The 16,746-nt window shown below is 36.7% G+C and overlaps 1 protein-coding gene across 1 annotated transcript in view; it reads left to right on the top strand.

Moving 5' to 3' along the window:
• Positions 1-12,344, top strand: part of agmo (alkylglycerol monooxygenase) — a 79,125-nt gene extending 66,781 nt beyond the window's left edge. Inside the window, exon 13 of the mRNA XM_008430938.3 lies at positions 11,791-12,344. Within this exon, the coding sequence (XP_008429160.1) occupies positions 11,791-11,871 (81 nt within the window). The 3' untranslated portion in view covers positions 11,872-12,344. The remainder of the gene's footprint in view (positions 1-11,790) is intronic.
• Positions 12,345-16,746: the final 4,402 nt, after the last annotated feature.

The following is a 16,746-nucleotide window of genomic DNA, read 5'->3' as shown; positions in this document are numbered from 1 at the left end:
TGATAGATGTCGATAACTTTCTTTCTTTCCATCAGGTTGACAGTTATTGTTTCTGAATTAAACTACTTCATGTTGCCTGACTGTGATTTATTGATTCTGCAGATCTGACAGCAATTAATCTGTGTCCAAATGAATGAAAAATACAGTTCTGGAAAAAATTCATGATCAGTTTCTCTGATTTTACTCTTTATAGATATATGTTTGAGTAACATGAACTGAACTACTGACATGTCTGTCAAATTCAAAGCAAAAATTTAGTATTCAGGTGTAGAAAATGAGAAATAGTCAAAATAACAAAAAAGATGCATAAAAAACAAGTTCATATTCATTTAGAAACAACCATGCTAATGTTTTAACTCAGAAATCAGTATTTGGTGGAATAACCAGGAGGTTTTCAATGGGGTTCAGTGCAGTTTTTCTTCCAGAGCTGTATCCATTTAACTAGTTCATTCATTATTTAACAAGAGGCATAAATAGTTTTCATAGAGGGACCGATTGACTTGGATATTTCTTTTTTTTATTGAATTCAGTTTGAATTGATGTATTTATTTCAGACAAAACAAAACAAACAACAACTAAAACGTGCTGTAAATGCAACCCCCATACGCAATAACACTGAATCACATCACTGGGTTGCTCAGATTACTTTGTCCGTTACTGAAATGTGTTTCTGAAACATTTAGTTTGGTTAAAAGCAAAAGAGAAGAAACTGATTAGGAGTGAAATACTTTTTTTCGCAGATCTTCTTTGGTTTCATTGTCGTCTTTCTGCGTTTTTGCAGCACACTGTGCTCTTTTCTTTACCTCGGTTTCGCCACCCAGGCATCTCCGCTGGATGATGAGATGCAAAGTGAATTCAAGACGCATGAAAATGGACGTCCTCTGGGTTTTTATCTCATGTTTTCAATGTGGCGTGGTAATCTGCTTGAGCTGTTGTTGACCCCCGCATGCCGTCCTCTAAGAGACACAAAGTACACCCCTGCAAATACCAGATGTTAGCAGGAAAAACATCTAAACAACTGTAGCATTTTAAACTGGCACACCATCAGACTGCGCTGTGTTTTGCTACACTTTCACATGAAGCCACTGCTGTTTAACATGTGTTTTGTCTGGCCGCCCCATGTCCGTCTTTCTGCGTTGAGCGCGTGGGAGTGTAACTGCGATATTTCTCATGGCAGCGTTTCAGATGGAGCTGCACGGAGCCTCTGGTGGGACATTAACCTGCTCAGCGTATCCTTCCTGAGTCTGCCCGGCGCGCAGGCTGTAGATCTGCTCGTAATGAACGCACAGGAAGCGCTCCGTGTGTGAACAGGGCTGACAGAAACTTTTCCACATTACCCCTCAGCCTTTTTAAAAGGATTTAATTTATGGCGATTATTTCTTTCATCTGTGCATTGCTAAAAATGGAACGTTTTTGAGCTTCTTTTAAATAACTTATGGTGGACTTAACATATGTTATGTCAGCTTTCTTTGTTAGGAATGACCCGTGTAGCTTTGCAGATTATTTGATTATTTGCTTGTGGTGTGAATGGATATCATGGTCATAAACTTTCTGCTCTTTTCTGGAGCTCTTTTTGCTTTAGGCCGTTTCCTTTAATGACTACATTCATTTCTCTCCATTTTCAGTAAAGTTTCTCAGTTTTTGACCTGAATCATCTCCGTTTCTCCACATTTTGCTTCTGAGCATCCAGGATTTCCTGTAATATTTGAAACTGGTTTCTGAGGTTCTGCTGCCATTCTGTCATTTTGAGTAGAGAAGCATTGATCAGAGCCTGCTGGTCCGATTTGGGGTCTTGTAAAGCATTGGCCTTTAAATACAGAATGTCCAGTTCAATTTCCTTTTCTATTGTAATGTTCTGCCTTCCTATTACCTCCTGAAAGGTTTGCACTCTCTTCCTGTCTGAATAAATGTCTCAGTATGTCAAGAAAACACAATTTCTTCAAAGACAAAATCATTGGTCTTCCTCTAACTTTTCAAAACAACTTGTTGCTGAAAATCCAAGTCTTTCTCACTCAGTAACACCATCCATGTTAAAGAATGTGAGCGGAGCGTCACATGTGATCAGAAAAATAAAACTGATCAAGCTGAAAACGGCCAAAGCACGACACTATTATGAAGAAGTGCTGGTGGAACTACAACTGTTTCTTTAAATCAATACTAAGGAATTATTGACTTAAAACAAGCTCCTGTTTCCTGCTAAAAAGTTACTTGTAAATTATTTTTGTTTTGTTTCAAGTGTTCTAAGATATCTGCACTAAAAACTAAAGTATTTGGTAAGTGTTTGTGTTTTTGCTGTGTGGTTTTACACTTCCTGTCACTTAAACTTTGTGCATCAAAACTCAAGAGTGCATTTTTCAGGAACTATTAAGAAACATACTTCATATTTCCACAAATTCAGCCCACTGCACCCACCCACCTCCGCAGTGCATTGTGAATTATCTTGCAGTTCAGTTCAGGCCGGGTCTGGTGGACTGTAGGCAGCCATATGGAGAGGGAGCTCTGGAAACATCCCATTGCAGGTCATATATCACATGTCTGACAGCAGCCATTCTGCCTTGTTTTCATTTCAATCACGAGTGCAGCTGTGCTGGAGAGCAGCGAGGTTCTGCGATGTTAACCCACTGAAGGCTGGAAGTTTATTGCTGTTGGTACTGAAGTGGGTGTTTGCAGGTTCTCCTTGATGCTTTGTGTTCATCAGCGCCGTCCAGCGTTGCTCAAATTAACTGGATGCTGCCGGATTGAGTTACTTTAGATGCAGCTTCAAAAAGTACCTCAAAAGCAAACCCATCCTTTTCCGCATTTTGATCCATTTGAAGAGAATATTTTCCACACTAGCGGTGTAACGATTATTGTTCAGGTGACAAAATGGGTTCACCAAAAACACATTTTAACAACATTTTGAAGCAAACTGCTGTCACACAGTTTCTTCTCTAGTCACGTTTAGATCTATTGAAAACACTCTAGAAACACAAACGGATTCTGTGGAAGATGAAGTTCTAGCAGATATAGTGAAATAACTTTTGAAGTTCTCCTAGTTTGAATAGTGTGTGTGCATTGGGATCAAAGGTGTCAAATTCCTTCTGCTGTGCCAACAATTAACTGAACTGCACTTTGTATAAACCCTCAAGTGATTAAAATTAGTCCAAATTTAAAGTTTGTTTCAAGCATCCAGTATGCTGAGCTTAGTGAAGCATTTGCTACTAGGTTGAACGACTACATATTTTTTAAGGTCGACTACATCATGATAATAGTCGAGTCGATATCGACTAGTCGCGGTGACGTCATAGTTACGTAAGCGCAAAAACCCTTCACAACTACTTGGAGGCTTTATCAGCTATTTTCACGGCAAATATTGACACCCCCTCCCCTTCTCCCGCTTTTACTAAGTCTATTATGCAGAATTAAAAGCAATAAATACATCATTCTTCGTGAGCAGCGGAGAAAAGTTTGTTGCACAAAGTCGGGTCTGACTTTTTTTTCCCAAACACCGGCTGATGCTGATGATCTCTGGATAGCTACTCCTATAGGAGTCAAATTATCACACTGACCACAACGGCGCTTTTGGAACATCACAAACCAAACTTATTATGAACGGATCCCGTTTGGTTACAGTTGAATTCAACGAAGCGACCTGCTGCTTTTCCGCCCGATGCGCGGCAGGAAGCTCTGCTGACTTAAGAGTCGGTTCGGCTCTTGAACCGACATGCAGACGGCGGCAGAGATCGCCTCTATCAGACCCTCCGGATGAAGCTTGGACTTAGTTTCCAGATGTAGTCAAATCATATCTTTATAAGAGCGTAAAGCTGCCAGGTTGGAAGCTTCAATATGCATCATGACGCTGATCAGTTGGGGATAGTTGAGGGATAAAAAAAACCTTGTTAAATTATTTACATTTTTATACAATTTGAGCTTTCTGACGAACTCACCTACTTCACCTTCTTTCATTTCCTTGGAAAAATCTGTTTTGTCATCTGATTGCGACTAGTCGACTGGCCCAGAAAAAAAGTCATTGCAGAGAAAAGAATCGACTAGTCGACTAATTGGTGCAACCCCTATTTGCTACAATGTTTATTTTGTAGCAGTGGCAGCATTCACGTCAATTCCAGCCAAACCTGCAGCAGATCTAATTATTTTACTTACAAAATGAGGCTTAAACATTATTTTCCTGACAGATGCAGTGCAACATGTAGAGTGAAAGAATTTATTATTTTTTTATTAATAATACAGTAAAGGTTTCACAAATCTGACGTTGCCTTTTAAAGATTGGACAGCAAGACTTGATAGTGCAGAGCAATCCATTCCAGCTTTGTCTTTTTCAAACATTGATTGTGGCCAAAACAGTGGAAGAAAAAAAACAAACATTTTTGGTTTATGTTCTTTTCAAAATGTTAATTTCCGATTATCAAATACTATTCAGGATTATAATCCTGGCTCTCCTGCTTGCAAGGCAACAACTTTGCTGGACAATAAATTGTCCCAGAAGTTATTGCGATAAACGATAGTATTATTGTTTTCAGAGCATTTTCAAGTAATATAATGGTAATAATGGGATAATAATCCAAGAACACATTGTCAAAGATCAGTAAACTTTAAATTTTGATGAACATTTAACACTAAAACTGGAAGAGATTTTAAATATCCAAACAGAAACAACAAATAAAATGAATTATGGAGTCTAAGTAAACAAAATTATCCTTCATAAAAAGAGCTAAAGCACCAGACTGAAGACTTTGTCATCCAGTTTTTGGTATTTATCATGAAATTAATAGATTTATTCCTTATTGCGACAGGGCAGCTGCCCCACATTGCAGCATAATATCAATAAACACGACCAATCCTTCCTTTCCCTCTGAAGCTTTTTCTCTGCGCTGCATTGCAGCCTCTGACCACAGACTCTCCCTGGATGAGTTCAGGTCAGCAGAGTTGTAGAAACCTCTTTCAGAAACCACATACTTTAGGCGTTTTGCGTTACAACTCTTCGCTAACCTCCCTCTGCTCAAAACCAAGTGAGTGTGAGTCGATGTGCTGACCTCTCCTCTTTGGAAAAGATCGCGGTGCTTATTTGTGGACGATCAGACCTGCTTCCTTCCACATGTAATCTGTCCCACATGGACTTCCTCAGAGCGCATTAAAACGTAGCTCAGGCGGAGGATAAATGAGGAGCGACGAACAGAAGAAAAATAGGTGCCCTCCGCATGCGGCTTCGGTGGAAGCTCCTTGTCATGTTCTGCTCTCCAGTTTGAGTGAAACATGATTTGCGTGGTTTTTTTGCCAGGTTTTCGCTCTTCTCTCCATCGTTGTCCATCACCAAAAAAGAAAGGGAAAAAAAAAGACACAGCGCAGCTTGTCATTCTGGAAATCTTCCATCTGCTTTGACTTGAGGAAGTTTGGACTTTTAACCACTCATGTTTGATTTGAATTTAGTGGATTTCATTAGTTTTTTTACGAAAGTGTCGCGATCTTTAACTCTGACATCTTTCAGGTCCATTTGAGAACTATTGATTAGTAATTATAGATGAGAGATATTTTTACAGGAGAAACCTTTGAATTTGATTTTCTTCCTCTATGTGATGCAAAAATAACTTTTTTCTAAAGCAGAAAATAGAAGAAGCAAAAGTAAAAAACAAGTTCATGTTGTTTTTTTTAAATTGTCATCTTTGTTGTATTAAGTCTAAATGAATTACAAAATACTGAAATTGATTAGAAACATAATAATTAGGTGTAAAAAATGCACGTTAAGCATTGAATAGCAGTAGAAAAGATCATATGAGTAATAAAGCTTTTTCTGTCAAACAGAAAATTTCATATTTTGAAGTTTCCTTATTTAATTTACCTATACTATGCTATATTAGTTAAGTATAACTGATGTGCATAAAAAATACAAATATTTAAGAAAATACTATAAATATTTTGCCAAAGTTACGTATTAGCTTTGCCAATCATAACATAAAAAAAAAAAGAATGTCTCTAATATACGGCTAAGTAGCTGCCAGATGTTTTTTAAATTTTGCTGCAGGTATTTTACTATAAGTCAGAAACTTTTTTCTTTTTCTCAGTGTTTGAAATAACGTTAAACGTCTATTAATGTCTATTTTCGGTTTCGTTGTCTATTTGTCTTACTTGGGAAAAGCAAAGTTACATGTTTTTGATAAGAAAAAAATAAAACCAGAAATAAATGTATTTAAGAAATTCTGCTTACGTGCCAGAAGCATTTTGAAATCATTTTGATTCAATGATCATTTTTTCTTTTAAATAAAAAAAACCCATAATAACTTCTCTGTCCGTTTGAGTTCATCTGCAAAACATTTTTACATAAATGCTAAAACTACAGCTTGTCCTGTGAATGTGGCTCAGTGTCACTAAATCCTCCATGTTTTAATCCGACTAAATCCCCTCGGCTTCTGCGGCTCATCGATCATTTCGCTCCTGTTTTCTTACAGCAGGACGGCTGATCTCAGAGCAGGTACTGAGACGTCAAACCCTCACAGAAAAACAGCTGCCGTGCCGAGAAGAAGGAGGAAAATAGCTCTTTTTTTTTTTCCTTCTTTCTCCTGTGACGGACAGCGTTCTGCTTTTGGCTTGGGCTGAGATGTAGGATGCAGTTTATGGGCCAGAACTCAGCGAGGGGTGGAGGCGAGGGCTGTTTCTGGCAGAGACGCCCCTCCCTCACCCCGTTTTCTCCGAATAGCGGAGTCCCCCACGGCTGCGACCCCTGTGACCCGGTCGGGAGAGTGTCAGGAGACGGGACCCACTACTTAACCTCTGAAGTCACATTTTTAACATCATCCTGAGACCGGCAGCATTTCACAGGTCTCACTGTTTTGTCTCAGTTGCTGCCACACTGAGCATTTTTTAAACTGAATTTATCTGCATCAGTGGTGTCCAAAGTTGTTGACAAAATTGTAGCATCAGAATAGTAACAACCTAAAATCAAGCAAATAAAGTAGCTGGACATTTATTGTAGATTTTTACAACAGCATGTTGCATTGGAAGAACTAAATTTCCACCAAAAACTGAGAAATTTTGTGATTTCTTTTGACATTTTCTAGAAAAATCTTCAAACTAAAATTTTTGACATTTAAAATTCAGAAATGTCCAAGTTTTTTCCAGAAAATTTCTGATATTAATGTAACAGTTTGATTTTTTTTTTTCTAACAAACCTCATTGTTTTCTGTAGAAAATTTCTGAAATTACTCTCAGAATTTCTGAGGTTTTTGGCAGGAATGTTCTACTTTAATTTTGCACGTTTGCTGTATTAAAAGAAAAACATAGTTTTCAGTTTCTTTTTGGCTCAATTGAATAAATCAGGATTTGGGTCACTTTCCACTTTCCGTTTACTATATTTAACCATGTTTAAAGAAGAATTTGGCTTTTCAGTAAATGTCTTAGTTTTACATTTTGTTAAAATTTGGAGATAAAATTTTACCAAATTTTGTTGGTAACAATTTTTAAGTCTCCATCTGAATCTACAGGCCAAATTTATTATTTTTTAATTGCACTTGGGAGCCACACAAAGTCAGTCCAACGGACACAAACGGCCCCTGGGCCGCACTTTGGACCCCCTGTTCTACTTGATCTAGTTTATCTACATCTAGATAATGTACATGATTTAGTTGATCTACATCTAGATAATCTACTTGATCTAGTTGCTTTTATTCAAACAAAAAGAGCAGCAAAAATTTGTAATGCTGCCAACATAAGATGTTGACTTTATGATGTATAATGAAGTTATTTTTATTTAATTGAGGTTAGTTCGTTGACATCACAGGACAGCTTAGGCAGGTCCAAATCGTTTATAGATATAATAGTTCAGCAGTGATCTTTGTTTCAGTGCTGTAGAGTTTATATTTCTTCATTAAAGCCAACAGACTAACACACTGAAGCTTGAAGCAGATGAGCTACAGCAGCAGGAGACCACACCGGGCGCTCAAACAGGAAACTACAATTTACACAAGCTTAGCAAAGTTCAACCGTAGCAATTTGTAAAAAACATAATTTGGTTCATTGAGTCTTAATTTTAAGCACTCTAACTTTCATTAGCGTATCGTCACCTTGGTAAAGTAATGACCTCTCAGTATTTTGCCAAAAGATTTTCCGTTTTTTTCTGAAACATATCGGGGGACAAAAAGAGGTGGTGATTTTTTTTTTCTTTTTTTGCCAAAATCACTTTTGGCTAAAATGACTTCAGCCATTATTTTAAGAAAGTGATGACATGGGAGATTAAGGAGATTTTAATTTATCTTTCTGACCTGCTGTAACCACACATGAGCCAGATATGAGTTTCCAGGTAGACCAGGGTTACATTTTTTTATATCACTATAATATGTATCTTTTTATGTTTTTAATACTTACTAAGTCCCACAACAGATAAAACGTCTATCTTCAGCCTTCCACACCAAAGCAATGCAACAAAGTTCAGAGCTTGAAGATCTGCCAGGATTCCCTGTTTAGCAATGTGAAAGTTTAAGTTTGAAGATAAAAACGTATTCTGCATTTTCATATGTATTAAAATGTACAACACTTCCAAAAGTACTTGCTCATCCTCTTCACACACATGTAAACTTGAGTCACATCCCATGTGAGGGATTCATAAGGCAGCAGCTACATTTGAATTCAGTTCAGTAAGGAAGTCCAGCCAGTTGCATTGAGCTGCTGATTTTGCTGCAATCTAGACAGTGGATAATTGTTTGCATTGTATCAGTAATCCCTCACACTGAGCGTAGTGACAGGACAGCACCTCCACTGGCCAGGGGTACTCTCTATGTTGCAGAGAAAGTGAAAGATGGTTGCTTCTTTTGTGGATTCAGATCTTTATTTATATTCTGATAATGTCAAAGAAAAACAGTTTCACAATTGCAGTGTTTTCATTCATTAAGAAAATAAATTAAAATCAAACGTGGATACGCTTGTTCTGTCAATAAGTCATTAAAAATCATGGCAGCGACAAATATAAATAGTTACATGTGTTCATAATGCAGCCATCAGAGGAGACGCCGGCGTTGGAACAACAAACCCCTTAACCTTGTGAACGTTTGTGGCATTTTGAGGAAAGTGTAGTCTATTTTACAGAAATGCTATGGATTCAACACGTTAGAATTACACAACATTTTATGACCTGTGTGATGCTGTGAGAGCTCTGATGGAGCCAGCTGCACATTGTCTTAAAAGAAAGACGAAATAAAAACAATCCTCCTACCACTTCCTCTTGTCTTCTTTGTCGTTTCTGCCAGTAGTAACATCTGGCTGTTAATCATGTGACTCATGAAATCCTGCTGTAACAACCAGGTGTGTTACGTTCACAGTCAAATTAGCAAATGAGCTCGACTTGAACAAGTAGAAGCCATGAATAAACTGGCAAAAACGACTTTGGAAAACAATTTCAGTCGCTCAACACTCCCGTCCCTCACTTCAGACGTCCATCATGGCGCCTGGATGGTTAAGTGACGTAGCTCCAAAGGGTCAATAGCCAAACTTTAAAACTGCTCAACTGCAATTATTTATGCACATTTACAAGAGGGCCTTAGCATAGTGTCTAATATAACTGTTTTAACCGTTAAATAATAATTTTTATCCTGATTAACTTAAATTATCATAACAAATGTAAATTTAATTCATCCTCAATGTCTCAATAAACTAGGACTGAATTTAGGTTTATTCAATGGTCAAAAAACACCTAGCATAAAACATTTGATCAAAAAACATGGGTTTTTTGGAAATTGTTTCCATTAAGCAAATTTATTTTGGCAATTTCAAATTGCTTAATTGTATGGTTAATAAAAACACAGCTACTGTTAAACCGATTATCTCTGGCTAAATCGTTGTTCTTCAGCTAATCTGAAGACAACGTGAAATGTAAACCTCTGTGCAGAAACTCGCTGATGTGACCAGGTGTTTCCACTCTGTTGACTGTTAAACATTTAGTAGCAAGAAAATTTTACGACTGAGCTTATTGCACAGGTGGCATCCTTTCACAGAGCAACTCGTTCTTCCACAAGTGTTTGCAGACTAACCCTAAACTGTCAGGAAAGTTCAGCAATATTCTCTCTCCTCTGTCTGAATTATTTATCATCAATAACAGACCCATATAGCTTGGATATAAGAGAGGTACCAATCACTCTTTTACCTAGAAACCCATGATAATGCTAGAGATTAGTGGTGTGTGCTACTTGCATAAATAAACTAGCTAATACAGGTTAGCTAGCTGCATGTGCAGATATTGTGACTAAATACTAACCTGCCGACTTTCCCACGTTCCCAAAATTACTCCATACATAAACAAAAAGGAAACAACTAAAGGAATCTACAACTAAATTACAACTAATGTTCATTCTGCACTTTTGTTTCCATCCTCCACGACTTTCAGCAACTGATTTCTGGTCTTCAAGCTGACAATTTGTTTTAAAATGCATCATTGATTATAAGAAATGTATCTGATTTTTCAGAAAAAGTTCAAGCTTTTACAAACAGCTAAAATATGAATAATTGTTGCGTTTCCATTTAAATGCAGTTGTAATGAAGCAGTGGTAATTTTACTCAGTATCAGCCCAAACCTTACAGTAAATCTCATTATTTTTGTAAAATACCAAACCAGATTCACATAAAACAAACTGAATGTCAACATACTCAACGGTGTGTGTTTTTCCACCAACAGTCTCTGCAAAAATAATTTTTAAAAAGATCTGGTCTTTATCAGGTTCCAAAGTTATTGAATGATAACCGTAACACATAGCAGATGTAATTAAATCCTAAACCAAATTTAAAATAAAATTAACTATTTAAAAAGTATAAAGGTGCCTAAACACTAAAAATGTTTGATGATATTGCTCAATAAACTGTTATGTTCTTAAAGAATAATATAATCTTCCCAGTAGACAAATTGTGTATTTTTGTACCGTAGAGTTTCCTCAATTACAAGAACGGTTGGTTTTTCAGTCATGTTTGAGTTTATCAAAATAAGAAAATGGAAACCAAACTTTCTACATTTGTTTCGTTTTCTTGTTGCACCAAACTCGCGTTACGTAGCCGCTCCATAACTGAGGTTTGTACAGAACCAAAGTTTATATGCACCGCTAAACCCCTAAACCTGTGGTTCATGGCTAAAACGAGACAGAAATCAAACTTTCTATGGCTGCCGTTTCACTTCTTTGATAAACCGTAGCAAACATTGTAGATTGAAAGGTTATTGGATGTAATTCGTGATTTTTGTCAGTAAATAGTGAAGCAGATAGTGAAGCAAAACTGACATAAATGAATTGGCTTGAGCAGGTTTAGTCTGTAATATGATAAATATTGGTACTTTTAAAAGTATGCTGTTCTTACATTTTAAAAATATATGTAGTTACTTTGTATTATGGAATTTGCGTATCGCTTTTAGATATTTGTTAAAAATTAAAACTCAAATTACTTTCAATTGAATGTAAGACCTTTATAATACTGTGAGATAAATGGAGTCAATTTTAATGTAAACGTTAAATAAAATTTTTATACATTCAGAATTTTTTTTTTCAGCTTTTGTAAAATCGTATCGTAGAGAAATAAAAGCTAAAGACCCTAAAAAAGGTCAGCAAAGAAAGGACACAAAAACAAGATTTTTTTTTTTTTTGTCTTTTTTTCTTCTGTATCTTTTCTTAACTGACATTTCAGCGATTTAAATCTCCACCTTCGATCCTCCATAGATTGATCCCCTGTTCGTCATGAGTGACATCGTTCTGGTTTCAGCGCCTCACAGACGCGTGTTGGTGTGAAACGGCGCGGCGCCTGCAGCTCTAACCCTCTGCTGGTTTTGTTTAGGCCTTTGTCTCCCTCTCGCTGCTCTACTGGGCCCTGCAGAGCTTCTCCCAGCTGCTCAGCATCAAGAAGAAAGACGACTGAGACGCCGACGAGATCCAGGAAGAACGAGGACGTCTGGATTCAAAGGATTTCATCTCAGCATGTTTTCATCTATCAATCTATTAAGTTGTAGTTTATTAGGAAAAAGAAACAGAATTGGTCCAGCTTCTGCTTGATTTTAACCTTTTAATGCACAGCTGCTTCAAGATTGTTTATAACGAAAGCTTAAGTATGTAAATGAGCTATTAACAAAGAGAATATAGGCTGATAATTTTGCCAAAACTATTCATTTTTAGAAGTATTATGTTTAAAATGTCACTGCTATCATAGGTGCTGCAGTCCACAGTGAAGGACCAATCGTAACATTTCCAGATGAGCCACAAAACAACAAATACCTCTTATCAGATGAGTGCTGTTCACACTGAAGCTGATGATTTCAAAGCTAAAACAGAATCAATGCTCAACAATGTACAGTCCGTTTTCCATTTCTCATTGAAATAAAAGTACTTAAATTCTTTGTGTCTTTTCTTAATCCCTTAAATTACACAAAAGGAAAATTATGCAAAGGCTTAAGCAACACTAGATTTTTTCAATTTATTTTCTTTCATGCCTGCGGCTCGTCAGCTTTGATTAGATTTTGAAACAGCAGATGAATTCATCCTCACAGTCTCCAGATCTTGTGTGGGAGTAACAAATGGTCCACAGCAGATGGTGCTGTTATCACCCATCATTAGTCTCTTTTTCATCCAGCATCCTGTCTTTAAAAGGCTCCAGTGTTCACATTTCATTCAAAAGCAGAATAAAAAAAGTCGTTATTGTGAGGAAGTTGAAGCAGTTTGACGTTCGTATTTGCAGTTTTGAGATGCAATTAATTGTGGGGATTTCTGTTGAAACACATGAAAACTGGCTCGTACTTTTATTTTCCAGAAGGTTTCATTATTGTAACCGTGTTTACAAATCAGTCAGGCAGCTGATTCAAAACTCTGCCAACACTAGAATGAAATCCCAGCACCTTTTCGACCAGCTCCCTGTTTGAAAAACAAGACATTAGTAAATCTGTTATTGATCTACTGAATGGTTTTTGATCCTAACATCAGCTGCTTGTCACGAACCAGAACCTTTAGGTCTTTTTTCCTCGGTTTATATAATTATGTCGCCCTGTCCGTGTGAGATGGCAACTCACTTGCGAAGATTCAGTGCTGAGTTTTAAGGGTTTCTGTCGGAGTTCAGGTTGAGACCGTCATGTTTATTCGGCGCACTTGACAGCGGCTTCACCGCCCGAACCACTAGAGGACGTGTTAACTCATTGTTTTAATGAGAGTTAACACAAATCTCATTAATACAATGCTGTTGTTTTTTCAAATACGGCTTTTTTTTTTTTTTTTAACATACAGACCTAAATATTCATCATTAAGCCTAATATTTAGTTATAGTGAGGAACTAGCGATCAGTTAAGCTGGCGTTCCGTCAGAACATAAGTGCGCATGCGCATTAAGAGGCCGTCAGTTCTGCATACGAGACAAGATACGACAAAAGTAAGTAAATAAATTGTTTTGAATGAAAACTTTATGGACGGACATTTATTATTTCAAAGTATATTTAAAGAGGAATTTAATTGTAATTTAATTAACAAATTACGGTGCTCATTAAAGGACACACTACACCAACCGCCAGAGTCCAAGGCACAAATACAAAGTCTCGGTGGCTTCAGCTGACATATTTAAGCCACTGCCTTACAGTTACTTAACAATTTCTGCATTATTTTATTGCAATTTTATGTAAACTTTTTAGGATTATTTCCATGTAATGTGTTACTCTTCGCTCTTGATCCGTAAGCTGCGTTATAACCATAAAATTGCAAATTGGAATTACGAATGGAAACACGCCAATTAAGAAAAAAACTAACTTTTTTTTAATAAAAAGTTTTTGCCCTAGAATGAGCCAGTTTTTCGTTTGTATTGAAAACTGCATCACACGGATCATGTGACCAACAGCCAGACGTTACATCGCACATGTGATTTCATTTTCACTGCAATTGAAAAATTGTCTTTCAACGTTAACGGAACAATTTATTTGCATACATTTTTAATGGAAACGCAGATGCAGGAAAACTTGTGAAATAATAATAAAAAAACATCAGTAAGTATGATGTAAAATGATTTAAAGTAGCACAGAATTACAAACAAAGGGACTGGATTTGTACATTAAAGCAATTACATGAGGTTAACACAAATCCTGATTAAAAATTAGATAATTTTGTCTCAACAAAGATGTTTCTATATTTTGCATGCAAGAGATAAGGGATTACCTTCTCTTACAAAAAAAAAATACATAAAATCAATAAACCCATACATTTCTCATTGAAGTGAAATGAAGGAGTTGTATTTTGTATTTTCTTGTTTTAGTCTTGTATTTGAATCCCTGTATTTAGAAACCTGCTTGCTGTTGCCTGGTGATGACTGAAGATCACATTCAGCTTGTTTTGCACATTCAGGATCCTAAAAATCAATGCTGACGTAGTTTTCTGCTTGGTGCTTTTTCCCTCTGCAGTGTAAAGTGACTGACAATCTTTCATGGCTTTCTGGATATTATTTCAATAAGTTAGGAATGCTTTCTCAGTGAAGTGAAAATAAATGTGGCAGTTTTAGACTGCATCAGCAGGAGAAATACCTTATTATTTACAAATTTTACTGATATACTTCATGTTTAGCCTCACCCTGATCTCTACATGACTGCAAAACCTCACAGTATATTTAAAAAAGAGCTAAAAAGGACAACATTATTGAGCTTTATGTATAGGTAAATGCTTTCTAAAAAACTTAATGAGTCCAATAAATTTATATTTAAACAGTTTATCTTTACAGAAGATCTTAATTTGAAGACGGATACAAATGCTTCTCTGTGCAGTTCATTTGTTTTTTAATCACCTGTTGGCTTATTAAAGTGATTTATCAACAGGCTACTCAGCTGACATATTGATTGGAGTTTAGTGCGGCCTTCGCCAATGAAGAGGAGGGAAATCTGCCTCACTTGACAGAGTAGCAAAGAATAAGGAAATGCCAGTAAGGCCTTAAAGGGATAGTATTATTTAAAATCAACGTTTTGAGCTTTATTTTATGTTATAATGTTATGCTGGGAAGGATGTTGCTAAAGGATTTATAGAGGAGTGACATTATGATGACTTCCTGAAGGCAGCATGTCGGAGCAGGAGTTTCAGAGACAGAGGCCCAATTTCAAGGCACTAAATTACAAAATCAAATTCCTTTTAAGTCCTATTTCATATATATGTGTGTGTGCGTGTGTGTGTGCGTGTGTGTGTGTGTGTATAAAGATGTCAAACTTAATGAAAGAAAGAAATCAGAACTTTTTCAGAAAATGAGTTTCTAAATGACCATACATTTAAAACGGAATGGAAAAATTAAACAAATTATTGCTATATTTAACCAAACTAAATTTGCCAATTTAGTATTGATGTTGAATAAAACAAATTGTTATAATGTGTTTAAAAAGTATTTGTGTTTCCCCCAATGATGGCGTTTCCTCGCTTTATGACATCATCATTTCAAGTTTCCAGCCTTTAGAGTTTCTCTTCTGTTTGGTCCTGTGGGTGAAACAATCCCCAGCAAACAGACAAACTCCTTTCCTCAACAGTTACAACTCCAAGGATTAAAGTTTGCTGAAGTTCGACTTTCTGAAGGGAATTTCCTGGGAAATCAGCTCTGTCAGGTCATTCTTCACTTTCTGTTTCTGCAGTACTTCCTGTTTGTCCTCCCAGTTACTCAGTGGAGTCTGTCCAATTCATACTTTATCCATTAAATGCCTCTAAACATTAGTTTGACTCAACTCAATAAACTTGCAGCAGGTCAGTTATTGGATTTTGATTGGATTTTGTGTTAACTTGTTCATGCTTCTACACATTTTACAAAATCTATTTGAAGTAAGGCAGTAATTTCTGCAGTTTTCTTGTCTCTGGATGGAAAAGCCAATCCAGCAGGTAACTTAAATATTTCTAATGGGACCATAGACATGTAATCCACATCAAATGTCCACAACAACTCACATAATCCAAAGAAATTAAAGAAAATTACTCCACAAATCAGGTTGTGGTAAAATGATGTCAAAGTTCAAACATGACTCAAACTGAATCTGTGGCGAGACCCAAAAATGGATGTTCTCAGCTGGACTGAGTCTTCAAAGAACAGTGAGCAGAAATGTCAGCCTGTATGTGGAAAGCTACTTTGGATTTGCAGCTGTAATTGCAGCAATTTGACTTAAATACCTGATTCTCCATCAGTCAAACTGTCAATGCCGCATCGACGCTAAGTGCTTGTCTAAGGCTTGAAGTGTTCGTCTGATCGTATTAGATGAGCATTTAACATTTAATCCATCACATGGCAGATGGGAACAAATGTGAGCATCGTCCCCCAGTCCACAGATTGGTCCAGTGACTCATCCTTTCATGTTCATTGTCATACAAATAAATCCTGCAACACAGCACTACTGTGTATGAGCACAGAGAGGACATGTGACAGCACGAAACGGCTGGCAGGCTGAATTTTAACGTCATCGCAGGCAGGAGGAGCGAAGTGGAAACATTAAATATGCATTTTATCGGTTATTTCTGAAATCGATTCAACTGGAATCAAACACACATCTAAAATGCACAGGTTGGATTATTCAGACAATTATTTTTATTCTTGTCAGTCATGTGTTAATAATAAAAAATACTAAAATTCATATCTTGCATGTTTTAGTACTTTTATTTGGGTCTAAGAAAAAGCAGAAACTCTTAAAAAAAACTCAGTTTTTGGCAGTAAGTTCATGATTTTTGGTATCTGGAAGTTGAGCCGTTTCAAAAACCTCTGGAATGTAACGTCACAAATTAGCAGGCGCTACCCGTTACCTAGCAACCTCAGC

This window comes from Poecilia reticulata, chromosome 16 (assembly GCF_904066995.2).
Source record: "Poecilia reticulata chromosome 16, P_reticulata-male-v2, whole genome shotgun sequence".
Taxonomy (NCBI): domain Eukaryota; kingdom Metazoa; phylum Chordata; class Actinopteri; order Cyprinodontiformes; family Poeciliidae; genus Poecilia; species Poecilia reticulata.
The sequence above is the reverse complement of the archived record's forward strand: the minus strand, read 5'-3'. Positions and strand labels throughout refer to the sequence as shown.